General features: G+C 42.2%; 1 protein-coding gene across 1 annotated transcript in view; it reads right to left on the minus strand.

Moving 5' to 3' along the window:
- marchf11 (membrane-associated ring finger (C3HC4) 11) overlaps positions 1 to 14,717 on the minus strand; it is a 30,557-nt gene extending 15,840 nt beyond the window's left edge. Inside the window, exons 1-2 of the mRNA XM_020656654.3 lie at positions 12,903 to 14,717; positions 8,144 to 8,299 (exon numbers count right to left, since the gene is read on the minus strand). Coding sequence (XP_020512310.2) covers positions 8,144 to 8,299; positions 12,903 to 13,262 — 516 coding nt within the window. The 5' untranslated portion in view covers positions 13,263 to 14,717. The remainder of the gene's footprint in view (positions 1 to 8,143; positions 8,300 to 12,902) is intronic.

Consider the following 14,717-nt stretch of genomic DNA (forward strand, 5'->3'; position numbering starts at 1 on the left):
TTCTTTAACAAGGGCATTGTTGAAATTTTGATTATCCTTAGAGAACTAGAATGTCAAGCTACTTTGTCCACGTATGTGCTCGTAACCTCTCCAAGGTAGACAGCCCTCAACTGTATGCAAAGTACATGGGCTTTTAAATCGATGGCATACTGGATTCTAATTTCCCTGTCAGGAATATAATTTTATGCTACCTCGTCAACGTATGTGCTAGTAACCTCTCCAAGGTAGACAGCCCTCAACTGTATGCAAAGTACATGGGCTTTTAAATCGATGGCATACTGGATTCTAATTTCCCTGTCAGGAATATAATTTTATGCTACCTCGTCAACGTATGTGTTAGTAACCTCTCAAAGGTAGACAGCCCTGAACTGTATGCAAAGTACATGGGCTTTTAAATCGATGGCATACTGGATTCTAATTTCCCTGTCAGGAACATAATTTTATGCTACCTCGTCAATGTATGTGCTAGTAACCTCTCCAAGGTAGACAGCCCTCAACTGTATGCAAAGTACATGGGCGCCTTTATCTATGGCATACACTGGATTCTATTTTCACATTCAGGAATATGACTTTACACTACCTTGTCAACATATGTGCTAGTAACTTCTCTAAGGTAGTCAGCCCTCAACTGTATGCAAAGTACATGGGCGCCTTTATCTATGGCGTACACTGGATTCTAATTTCACATTCAGGAATATGATTTTAAACTACCTTGTCAACGTATGTGCTAGTAACCTCTCCAAGGTAGACAGCCCTCAACAGTATGCAAAGTACATGGGCTTTTAAATCGATGGCATACTGGATTCTAATTTCCCTGTCAGGAATATAATTTTATGCTACCTCGTCAACGTATGTGCTAGTAACCTCTCAAAGGTAGACAGCCCTCAACTGTATGCAAAGTACATGGGCGCCTTTATCTAAGGCATACACTGGATTCTAATTTCACTGTCAGGAATATGATTTTAAACTACCTTGTCAACGTATGTGCTAGTAACCTCTCCAAGGTAGACAGCCCTCAACTGTATGCAAAGTACATGGGCTTTTTTAACAACGGTATTGTTGGGCTTTTGATTTTGCTTAGAGAATTTAGATGTCAAGCTACTTTGTCAACGTATGTGCTAGTAACCTCTCCAAGGTAGTCGGCCCTCAACTGTATGCAAAGTACATGGGCGCCTTTATCTATGGCATACACTGGATTCTAATTTCACATTCAGGAATATGATTTTAAACTACCTTGTCAACGTATGTGCTAGTAACCTCTCCAAGGTAGACAGCCCTCAACTGTATGCAAAGTACATGGGCTTTTAAATCGATGGCATACTGGATTCTAATTTCAGTGTCAGGAATTTTTTTACACCACCTTGTCAACGCATGTGCTAGTAACCTCTCCAAGGTAGTCATCCCTCAACTGTATGCAAAATACATGGGCTTTTTTAACAACGGTATTGTTGGGCTTTTGATTTGGCTTAGAGAATTTAGATGTCAAGCTACTTTGTCAACGTATGTGCTAGTAACCTCTCCCAGGTAGTCGGCCCTCAACTGTATGCAAAGTACATGGGCTTTTAAATCGATGGCATACTGGATTCTAATTTCCCTGTCAGGAATATAATTTTATGCTACCTCGTCAACGTATGTGCTAGTAACCTCTCCAAGGTAGACAGCCCTCAACTGTATGCAAAGTACATGGGCGCCTTTATCTATGGCGTACACTGGATTCTAATTTCACATTCAGGAATATGATTTTAAACTATCTTGTCAACGTATGTGCTAGAAACCTCTCCAAGGTAGACAGCCCTCAACTGTATGCAAAGTACATGGGCGCCTTTATCTATGGCATACACTGGATTCTAATTTCACTTACAATAATATGATTTTAAACTACCTTGTCAACGTATGTGCTAGTAACCTCTCAAAGGTAGACAGCCCTCAACTGTATGCAAAGTACATGGGCTTTTAAATCGATGGCATACTGGATTCTAATTTCCCTGTCAGGAATATAATTTTATGCTACCTCGTCAACGTATGTGCTAGTAACCTCTCTAAGGTAGTCAGCCCTCAACTGTATGCAAAGTACATGGGCTTTTAAATTAATGGCATGCACTGGATTCTAATTTCACTGTCAGGAATATGATTTTACGCTACCTCGTCAACGTATGTGCTAGTAACCTCTCCAAGGTAGACAGCCCTCAACTGTATGCAAAGTACATGGGCGCCTTTGTCTATGGCATACACTGGATTCTACTTTCACATTCAGGAATATGATTTTAAACTACCTTGTCAACGTATGTGCTAGTAACCTCTCCAAGGTAGACAGCCCTCAACTGTATGCAAAGTACATGGGCGCCTTTATCTATGGCGTACACTGGATTCTAATTTCACATTCAGGAATATGATTTTAAACTACCTTGTCAACGTATGTGCTAGTAACCTCTCCAAGGTAGACAGCCCTCAACTGTATGCAAAGTACATGGGCTTTTTTAACAACGGTATTGTTGGGCTTTTGATTTTGCTTAGAGAATTTAGATGTCAAGCTACTTTGTCAACATATGTGCTAGTAACCTCTCCCAGGTAGTCGGCCCTCAACTGTATGCAAAGTACATGGGCGCCTTTATCTATGGCATACACTGGATTCTAATTTCACATTCAGGAATATGATTTTAAACTACCTTGTCAACGTATGTGCTAGTAACCTCTCCAAGGTAGACAGCCCTCAACTGTACGCAAAGCACATGGGCTTTTAAATCGATGGCATACTGGATTCTAATTTCCCTGTCAGGAATATAATTTTATGCTACCTCGTCAACGTATGTGCTAGTAACCTCTCCAAGGTAGACAGCCCTCAACTGTATGCAAAGTACATGGGCGCCTTTATCTAAGGCATACACTGGATTCTAATTTCACTGTCAGGAATATAACTTTACACTACCTTGTCAACATATGTGCTAGTAACTTCTCTAAGTTAGTCAGCCCTCAACTGTATGCAAAGTACATGGGCTTTTAAATTAATGGCATGCACTGGATTCTAATTTCACTGTCAGGAAAATGATTTTACGCTACCTCGTCAACGTATGTGCTAGTAACCTCTCCAAGGTAGACAGCCCTCAACTGTATGCAAAGTACATGGGCGCCTTTATCAATGGCGTACACTGGATTCTAATTTTCCTGTCAGGAATATGATTTTAAACTACCTTGTCAACGTATGTCCTAGTAACCTCTCCAAGGTAGACATCCCTCAACTGTATGCAAAGTACATGGGCGCCTTTATCTATGGCATACACTGGATTCTACTTTCACATTCAGGAATATGATTTTACACTACCTTGTCAACGTATGTGCTAGTAACCTCTCCAAGGTAGACAGCGCTCAACTGTATGCAAAGTACATGGGCGCCTTTATCTATGGCGTACACTGGATTCTAATTTCACATTCAGGAATATGATTTTAAGCTCAACTGTATGCAAAGTACATGGGCGCCTTTATCTATGGCGTACACTGGATTCTAATTTCACATTCAGGAATATGATTTTAAACTACCTTGTCAACGTATGTGCTAGTAACCTCTCCAAGGTAGACAGCCCTCAACTGTATGCAAAGTACATGGGCTTTTTTAACAACGGTATTGTTGGGCTTTTGATTTTGCTTAGAGAATTTAGATGTCAAGCTACTTTGTCAACATATGTGCTAGTAACCTCTCCCAGGTAGTCGGCCCTCAACTGTATGCAAAGTGCATGGGCGCCTTTATCTATGGCATACACTGGATTTTAATTTCACATTCAGGAATATGATTTTAAACTACCTTGTCAACGTATGTGCTAGTAACCTCTCCAAGGTAGACAGCCCTCAACTGTATGCAAAGTACATGGGCTTTTAAATCGATGGCATACTGGATTCTAATTTCAGTGTCAGGAATTTTTTTTACACTACCTTGTCAACGCATGTGCTAGTAACCTCTCCAAGGTAGTCATCCCTCAACTGTATGCAAAATACATGGGCTTTTTTAACAACGGTATTGTTGGGCTTTTGATTTTGCTTAGAGAATTTAGAGGTAGTCGGCCCTCAACTGTATGCAAAGTACATGGGCGCCTTTATCTATGGCATACACTGGATTCTAATTTCACTTAAAATAATATGATTTTAAACTACCTTGTCAACGTATGTGCTAGTAACCTCTCCAAGGTAGACAGCCCTCAACTGTATGCAAAGTACATGGGCGCCTTTATCTATGGCATACACTGGATTCTAATTTCACATTCAGGAATATGATTTTACACTGCCTTGTCAACGTATGTGCTAGTAACCTCTCCAATGTAATGGGCCCTCAACTATATGCAAAACACATGGGCTTCTTTAACAAGGGCATTGTTGAAATTTTGATTATCCTTAGAGAACTAGAATGTCAAGCTACTTTGTCCACGTATGTGCTCATAACCTCTCCAAGGTAGACAGCCCTCAACTGTATGCAAAGTACATGGGCTTTTAAATCGATGGCATACTGGATTCTAATTTCCCTGTCAGGAATATAATTTTATGCTACCTCGTCAACGTATGTGCTAGTAACCTCTCCAAGGTAGACAGCCCTCAACTGTATGCAAAGTACATGGGCGCCTTTATCTATGGCGTACACTGGATTCTAATTTCACATTCAGGAATATGATTTTAAACTATCTTGTCAACGTATGTGCTAGTAACCTCTCCAAGGTATACAGCCCTCAACTGTATGCAAAGTACATGGGCGCCTTTATCTATGGCATACACTGGATTCTAATTTCACATTCAGGAATATGATTTTAAACTACCTTGTCAACGTATGTGCTAGTAACCTCTCCAAGGTAGACAGCCCTCAGCTGTATGCAAAGTACATGGGCTTTTAAATCGATGGCATACTGGATTTTAATTTCACTGTCAGGAATATGATTTTACGCTACCATGTCAACATATGTACTAGTAACCTCTCCAAGGTTGACAGCCCTCAACTGTATGCAAATTGAAAGTGAAAATACTGTAGAATCTCTTCAAGGTAGTCTGCCCTCTACTGTATGCAAAGTACATGGGCTTTTACATCAATAAACACTTGATTCTAATTTCACTTGCAGGAATATTATTTTACACTACCTTGCCAATGTATAGTGCTAGCAACCTCTCCAAGGTAGACAGCCCTCAACTGTATGCAAAATATATGGGCGTCTTTAACAAGGGCATTGTTGGACTTTTTATTTTGCTTAGAGAGTTAAGATGTCAAGCCACTTTTTGAAACCTCTTCAAGTTAGTATACCCTCAATTCTATGGTAAAAACATGGGCTTATGTAATTATGGCATGCACTTGGTTCTAGTTAGTGCTAGTTCCAACTGCTCAAAGGTAGATACATACCGAGGACTTCTAAAACAGCATAGAAGGTTGACTGAGGTTTTTTTTAACTGTAGCTTTGAAAGTTGTTAAAACAATCTTTGTCTGTCTTTGTGATGGAACAAAACCTGAGTGACACACCTCCCTTTAACTGAGCAAAGTGATGAGTAGGGCCCCTGTAGGACATTCAAGTGAAGAAACAACCAGAAAACATTATACAAGCAGGAAAAAATATTTTATGAGGGCCAAAAGTGAGTGTTAGATGCCTTGAAGAATCTAGAAGAGGGCGAAGAAACTTGTTGCTATAATAAATGTGTTTATCCGAGTCAAATAAATAACAGAAGAACAATGGCAGCGATCGAGTGCAGGAGCAGAAAACAGAATACAAATTTGATAGAAAACGACTTGGATACAGAGATTTGCTGATGGTGAGCGGATGATTGTGAAGCTGCAGAGTGCATGTTATAAGACCAGACTTTAGGCAGATTGAGTGCACAGAAAAAGCTCTGCTGAGCCTCAGCTGTGTGTTTGTTCAGTCTGCCAGTGACTCAAGTCCCATCTGGAGGGAACAGATCTGAAAAGGCCTGAATGTTCTTCAGGGGGAAAGAGCGATCCAGAATCCAGATATTTTAAGCTTCAGGAATCTGTGTATGATCAGCGTTGGAAGGAAAAGAGGAATTAAGGAATCTGACGCCCTAAACTGACAGCAGAGGCATGAAGAGGAAACGGGTGTCGTTTTTTCACAGAGCGATGTGGGAGCAACAGGATGGCAAGCTGTAAACATCATGAACAATGTCTGATAAGAAACAAAAGCACAAATGTAACTCTGATTCAAAGAGAGATGGGTGATAGAACCAGAAGCAAAGGCAGAGCAGCTGCTCCGACACACTCTGCCTGAGCGTCCACTGTCAGTGAATGCAGTTTTATTTTTATAGATTAGTTTCGGCTCCAGTTCTGAAATCTGCCTCAAAGGATTTCAACCTGAGTTGCTATTACACCATGCACAAAGACTAAATTCATCAGATCATCAAAAATAGAAATATTTATTTGATCATCAAAAGACATTTTTGAATGGAACACTGTGTTGCTAAGTTACTAGTGGAACAACGTCACGAGATGGCGCCTTCTTGACGATAGTTTTGAGTGGCGCTTCTTACGGCTGTAACTTAGTTCCTGCTTTCCTTCTGCCTCTCAACTCAGCAGTGATGTGAGGGTTCATGTGGACACTTCGTTGTTCATGTATAATAAAATAGTAGCTGTACACCCGGGCTTTGTAAGTGTAGTGACTATTCTTATGTCTGAATTTTAACCGTACCTTTAGCCACTTGCTTAGTTGTTCTGGAAAGAACAAAAAAAAAGGAAATGTCCAAAATGAAATGACTTTGTAAAGTTCCCATTTATTGTAACATATGAAGCAGAGACAACCCGTGATCATAATAGGAGTTCTTAAAAATGTTTGTTGTTGTTCGTTTCTTATGTTAAGTACGTTGTGTTACTGGCTTCTTTCCTGCATGTCATTCCTCACTCTCTCTCCCTGATTTCCGACTCTATCCACTGTCCTATCTCAAAATAAAAATAAAAAAGAAATCTTAAAAAAGAAAAAGAAAAAAAAAGTACGTTGTGTTACGCCATGAACCGTATGTTCCCGCCATTTCTTGTTCACCCATGACCTATAGCTGACCAATTAACCCACACTATCAATTATCACCACCTAGTGTCCAAATTAAGTCAATAAATAATCATATAAACCGAAACCATTGAAATACAATACTATACACATTCAGTGAAGTGGCTCCTACAGTAAGGTTGATGTGTAGTTTGTAATTAAGGACCAGCATTGTGGAAACCCCAGATGTGTGCTTGTGCACTTTTGGCTAACTTTACTGTCTCCAACGCTCTCCTTAACACTGTTAACCAAGAGGCACAGACACAAACCGTTACCATTGTGGACCTGTGGCATAGTACTTCACTTGTTTCTACTTTTTGTGAGTTATGAGTCATTCATAAAAAGCAAAAACAAGTTTTTATTTAGTGTTTATGTAGGGGGACATGGACATGCTTTCCTCTGTTTGTTTCAGGTTTAAGTATATTGACCCGTTGTGCAGCAAGGCCCTGACAGAAGCAGATGGGTTTATTTGTTGTCAGCCTTCCAGTGAAACAGCCTTTCTCACTTCAACTCTGCCACGGTGGATCTTTGTCTCCACCAGAGAAGCTGCGAGTGTTTCTGAGAACAATTCTGTTGGCTCAATACATGAGAGACTGTGGAAACAATTGCATGTTATTGTCTCTATAATAATTCAAAGATAATCCTGAAGGGGGGGAAACTGTAACCTCAAAGCTGGAAAAAAAAGAGCAGTAAAAAGACCATAAAGAACATAACGGCTGCAGTTTGGAGACACGTTTTGTATATGGCAACTAAACTACAAATTTGAGAGTTGTTTTTTGTTACGGAATAGGAGCACTTGATTTTATCATTTTAATTATCATGTACGATGGTTTCAAGCAGCCTGTTCTGTTTCTCACAAATACCAACAGAGCCCTCAGTGTCTCACACAGACACAGAAGTTATCCAGCAGCGTCTGCATGAGACACTGCATCAGTTTCAACTCATCCATTCATACACATTCATACGCCACCGCAGAAGCAGCGGGAGCAATTTGGGGTTAAGTGTCTTGCCCAGGAGCGAGAGATAGAACCCCCGACCTTCCAGTCAAGACACAACCGATTCTACCACTGAGCCACAGCCAACCATTACGCAGTCTAAGGTAAAAAACAAACGAGTGTGCTGCAGAGTCGTACCTGCCACGGTCTCTTCATGTTGATGGCGATGACGTGGAAGCGGTAGCAGCAGAGTTCACATGTCCAGCAGCCTCGCTCGCTGATCCACTTCAGTAGGCAGTGCTGGTGAGTGTAACGCACTGAGCCGTCACACCGACACGGATTCAGCAGGTCGCCCTGGAGACCGGAGAAGGGGTAGAGGTCAAATATGGGACACGGAATGGGAGGCAGGAAGTGGCTGAATACACTCGAGGTCACAAAACAAAAACTCCTACAGTATGGCGATAAGGCAGGAGGATATGTTTCAGCTGGCTGATGTGTTTCCTGAGGTCGGTTAAAGTCAAACACTCTGTGACCTAATGCTCTCCTAAAGCACCGTAGTTTGTCTCTGTATGTGGAAGCCTGCTCCCTAAAAGTACTTTATGTAACTCTCAGAGATTTACCAAAGCGTGCTGTAGAGTTGAACTCCAAACACCAGATTTGATGTTAGAAAAAAGTCAGCAATAAAGAGAAACCATTTACTCATTGGTCGATATCAGAACCTTGTGGCCAGCATTAATCTTACATCCATTTTCAAGGTCGACGTGTCAACTCTCCCATCGTCTAGAAATCCTTATTTTCGCTCCACTGTTTGGCCTTTTCCTCACAGCCGTTTCATACATCAAAGAAAATACACGACGTGCTCACCAGCGTTTTTTTTTTTTTAACCAGAACGCTCAGATCAATGATCATTTCTCAAAGCTGCAACACTCGCGGATATTAACGGCCGGACGCAGCTTGACATTAATCATCGGAGTTGAAACCTATTTGTTGGGATGTTTTCCTCCCTCGAGGCATTCCTGAAGATGCCATTACTGTTGCTTTGACCTGCCTACTGGGCGCAGAGTGGCATATTAATAGTATATTAAGATCAGTGGTCTGGGCGCTCGTTTTTCATCATGTCAGATTAACCTTGTGGGTTTCAAAGGACCTCGGAGGCTTCTGCTTGCACGAAGTGAAGCGGGTCTGCTGCCCACCGACGATTTGATAAAAAAACCAACATCAAGGAGGATTTTAATTTGAGACTGACTGAAAACATTCAACTTATTTTCGGTCTATAAAAATGTAAGAGGTGATGACAGACAGGTGATTGAATGAGAGCAAACCGTTTTTTAAACCGTGTCAGCCTGTCAGCGTTTTATCAGACGTCAGCAATTTGTATATTATTTTGTTTTGTGGACGCGGTGGGATGTCATTTTTTGTATCCGGTTTTGACATTAATAAACAGCAAATGTCAATACAGACGTCATCACCATGAACCTGATATGGGCAACTCAGGTTACCAAGAGGTCCACATTAGTTTTATTCTCACAGCCAGATGGCCAAATTTCAACAAATGGTGGGATACTCTCGATTAATTCCAGACACCAAAGAAAGAACTTGCACGGTACTATCGATGTGATTGATTTAATAACACCAAGCTGCTATTATACAACATAGTCACAGCTTGAACTACAATTGATGCACGGAGCAGCCATGTTAGAATTTAGCTAAGGCTACTGAAGGTTCTCTGAGTTTCCAAGTCGGGGGGCGTTCCTGATGACGTATCAGACCAGTAACTCAGAATTTCCGACTTCTGACATCAAATGGAAGGCACCATTGGGGGTTTAGTCGACTCCTATGTCAATAAAAAACTGAGCATGAATTTAAAACAACAGGTTCTGCAAGTGGACCCTGAGTTGAGATTCTTTTGACATCTGCTGCTTCCAACAATATGAACAAACTCACTGTACAACTGTGATCTTTCTTTCACCGTTTTCTCAAGTTTCTCTCAGGAAATTTGGCCTCGCTGGTGTCAAATAACCTCTCATTCTCAGTGTTATCTGCTTAGAAATGAATATTAAAAGTGTCAAATTTCTGTTTTGTGATATCCTTGATAAGTGCTGAGTAAGCCCAGCCACCGGCCCAGTATGGAAATCAAATATCAGTCTGGACCCGGAGGCAGAGCTATTAGATTAGCTCTGCTAATAGGCTAAAGCCCACGTTCAGAAGACAGGATATTCACTTCACTTAGGACATTTACTGCCCTGACTGCTCTTTCCCCTCAGCTCTGCTCAGATGAATGGTCCCTCATCAAGCCTCGCTGTCACTTTCCACGTAGACCTGCCGAGGGTCTGATTACAGAGTCCATTTGGCCCAAGCAGCAGGTCCACATCTGTCAACCTCTGGGAAGACGTTCAGACGAGTCAGACTGACGCTGCACTTCATCCTCCTTTGACAGGATGGATGTTCTGCATTGTTGTGTTAGCATGCTAATGTTAGCGCTCTTTAGTTAGCTTGTAGCTTCACATTGTTGTGTTAGCATGCTAATGTTAGCGCTCTTTAGTTAGCCCGTAGCTTCACATTTCATGTAAACTGACACAGAATGAGCGTGATCTAAAAACTCTTACTAACATCCAAATAATCAGTGAGTATGTTCTTCTTCTTCTCTCTAGTTCTTGACTAAAACAGCTTTTATACACAAGGGGAGGAGCCGGCCGTCCCGTCCATGTAAACACGGCTCTGACAACAACACAGCCAGCGGGACTCGAGCTTCTCACTCATTGTAGACAGTCATGACTCAGAGACACATTTACACAGGATAGACTGGATTTCTGATATATTTATGTGTAACATGTCTCATATTCTTCCTTTTGAACACTCCTCTTGGTGTTTTAATGGATCTCTGAAAAAGAAAACTTGCCTTTGCTACTTTTTATTTCAGAAACCAAAGCAAACATTGTCAATTTGTATCTGTATTTAGTGTAAAATAAAAAGAACAATGTTTATGAACATTAAAAGTCCTCTTGAGGGATCTGTGATTTAACTCTATGTGTCTTTGTAGCTTCTTCTTCTGTGTAATAGTATCAGACTTATGACAGAATTATGTCAAGATCTGGACTGAAACGATATCTATTTACGATTTTAATTTATGTATTTTTTAAAGCTGATTTGAATCTTTTAAAACAACAAGCAGCTCTACCAACAAAGAGAAAATGTTGTCGGCACTAGAGGAGGAGTGGATTTCTGCTGTTTTCACAATTCATCCTCAGAGAGAGTTTAAACTCTGAATACTTTTCACTCCAAAACACAAATTAAAACCTAGTGCTCGAGAAAAAGTCATATAAATGTCGTCCTATGTTAGATCAAGTCAAATATCTTCTGGGGAAGATGGATGTTTGTGCAGAGTCTCTGTTAATCCATTGAGTTAAAGTTCCAAATCCCTGATTAATAAAGGATTTTTATTCTGCATGAGAGCGCCTCGGACTTTCAGTTTAGACCACCTTTTCGTCACAATGAACTTTATATGCACAGTCATTTATTTATCCCTTTGTCCTTGAAGAGCACCCGATTCCTCTCCTTTTTTTGACCCAGTGCAGCACTCGCTTTGGGACAAAAACTGGCCTGCCATCTGCAGGGGAATTTACTTGAGTATTATTTCTATGCATGTTCTTGTTACTCTCTACTTTTGCCGTGAGGCCAGCTGATGATTTTTTTTCTGATATCTGATCTAGAGAAGAAGAGTGGGATCTTTTGACACGACTTCACTGTGCATGAAGAGTGAAAGGCTTGAAGAGGTCAAAAAGCTTCAGCAGCACTTAGTGCGGTGGTAGAATGACGATCAACTTTTCGGCTCGTGGCCTTCATCAGGGATTCATGCACGAGCCACGGCGCAGAGTAAAAAACATTTATCTTCATACTACAAGTGAAGCTGGAGCTTTATGACCTGGAATATCCGATCTGAAAGACAATAGACTGTTGGGTGTGAAGAAAACCCTGCTCTACACACAAGCATTTAAATAATTTGGTACTTTAAAGGTGACATCATACTACATATTTTGTCTACAGGGGGCGCCAACATCCACAAAAACTGAAAGATGCTCTGATTTAGATATTTAAGGTTTGATAATGATGCTTTTTGTTGAAATGTTTAACGAGGAAAACTCTAAATTTCTACCTCAACTACTTCGTCATTGAAGCAAAACATCATTCTAGTGCAAAATATATTAAGAAAAAAGTTTACTACATTATAATTTGTTATAAAGTTTGAGCTATTTCATAGTTTTCTTGCACCTTTGCTCTGAAATCCAGTCTGAACACACCGGAGGTTTCATCGTGATTCAATCAAAAATGATTTCCTTGTTTTATTCGATTATTTCTTGTTTTGAACAATGCAAGTGTTAAACCTCCTGATCTTGTAAAGCTCTGTCCGTGGTGCTGAAGTGGGACTGCAAAACCACTTTCTTTAAATGGTTAATTCATTTATTGCAAAGGTTTGAAAAAAAAGTTTGTGAAGCACTGATTTAGTCTTTGTACTGAGAGCCTCTGAGGGCCCTTGAAGGAGCCGTGAAGGGCCTCACAGCTCACCTCTAGTTGTGCTGATGTGTGCGCTGTCCTTGGTGCTGAAGTCACTGCAGCAGAACAGAAGGTTACTGCTCACTTCTCTCTACGATCATTGTTGTTTTGCATCCTTAAATGTGGATTATGCTGTTCAAGTTGTTACATGTTAAGTTCACGCTTCTGTTTTTGTTTCCGGTCCTGATTGGCTGCACTGCTGAAATCCGTCCAATCACACCAGTCTCCAGGCTGTGAGCTGCTGTGAGAGACTCCACTCAGCAGGTCTACATCGTTTTAATTAGAGGAGCCACTGCTGGCAGCCAATCAGGGGACATTACTGAGACCACTGTGGCCTCACCTTCACTCACCATTCAACCAGGGCTGCAGGGAAACACTCATATCAGACCTGTTAACATTCAGTTACCTGCTCTGCGCCCTGGAAGCAGATCCGACAGCTGGGAGTGGGGATGCAGGTCTCGCTGCTGCAGTTTGAATGCATCGCCTGCGTCTTGCACGAGCTGCCCCCAACGGCCCCTTCCTCACTGGAAATATTCCCCTCGTTGTTCCCCCCACATGCATCCCTGCAGCTCCGGCCCTCCTGGCAGCTTTCTCCCTCCTCCTCCTCTTCCTCCTCTCTCTGCTCTGCCTGCCCCTCATCGTCGGGGTGCGGACGTCCTTGGGAGCCGTCCGGTTCGTCTTCATCCCAGGTGTGGCGTTGGCTGGTGGCAGTGCCTCCCCTCGCCTCTCCACAAGCAGCCCCCGGCTGTCCCTCCTCTGTGCTCATAATAAAATGAAAAGTCGAGATTAAATTGCATAGATGCCACCCGACAGGTTTACACAGTATCCCACCGCCGCGACGCAGGGGATATTATGCAGCCTTCAGGCTCCCGGATCACGGCTCCGACGGAGGATATACCTCCGCTGCGTGGTTCCGAGCCGAGCGCAGCCGTGCTCCTATGTTGTGGCTGCTCGGCAGAGCTGTGGCTTAGCGGCCGGATCCTCCCGCTGCTGCTGCAGCCTGTCGGTGTGCAGGACCCGCCTCAAGCGCTCCGGAGACCCGGGGAGCATTTCCAAGCAGCCTCCATGCATCGCAGCGGGACTCAGCCGTCCTGAAGCGCCGGAATCCACCTCTTCCCCCTCCCTCCCTCCCTCCCTCCTCCTTAATCCCCGCCGAGGAAGCCGACAGCTGCACAGCGACACCGAAACAAGGAAGACCGTCCTCCACACGGGACAACCCGGGGCTGAAACCACGCGGATCAGGACGAGTGTTCACCCTGCTGGGGGGGGCTCCTCTAGTGTCTGTGATGAGTCTTGCTGTCTCAGGAAGCAGAAAAGACCATTTCCCCCGGGGGGGATGACCAATCAATCACATTATTATCCCATTAATATGATGGAGGAGATAAGTTTCCAGAGCCGTGCTGAAGAGCTGCATCACACCCACAGCGGTCCAGCTGCTGACTCTGAAGTGTGGTGAGATGTGGGGACCCGCAGAACCCTGTCTGTGTTAAAGGGTCACCTGCTGGGTTACGAAAGTCATCATGTTATCAAGGGCGGGGGCTGAGTAATAAGAGACACTGTAACTGATGGAGCTGCTAACTCTCAGTTTGAGGCTCACTGACGGTGGTTGATGGAGAACTGTTGGATCTACTTAGAGGCACCCGCGAGACTAAAACAGAACGCGGTTTCACAAATGTTCCTTGAATGAACTGTTTGAAAAAGTAACTGAAATATATATAAAGTATTACCAGAAGGTTTACAAAAGATGTTTGTTTTTAGCTCAGAAGATGAAGAGCATAGAAGAAAATGTCATTTTAAGCATCAGTTTGCGAGGAAACTTTAAAACAGAAGTGTATTTCTGTTATTGGAATTAAATTGTGGAATTCTTTAAATAATGATTTGAAGGGCTGTGTTCAGATATTTCAGTTTAAGAAAATGTACAAGAACAAAGTTATCAGAAAGTGGCAGTCAGTGTGTTTTGTGTGTTTTTTCCTTCTACTTTCTGTGGAAGTGAAGACTGAATTGTCAGATTTGTTTTATGTTGGCATGATATTCTTTCATTGACTGTAATTGGACAGACCATCCAGACATTTATTGTTGCTTTTTGAGTAAGGGGGAAGGCAAAACAAGAATTGTTCTTCTCCCTGCTCCTTTCCGTACATGGGATAAAGTGTGAATTGTTTTTTGTTTTTTTTCTTTGTCCTTTTCTGTTGTGTGTTTTGACATGTACAGAACAAATAAA

Source organism: Labrus bergylta, chromosome 4 (assembly GCF_963930695.1).
Source record: "Labrus bergylta chromosome 4, fLabBer1.1, whole genome shotgun sequence".
Classification (NCBI taxonomy): Eukaryota; Metazoa; Chordata; class Actinopteri; order Labriformes; family Labridae; genus Labrus; species Labrus bergylta.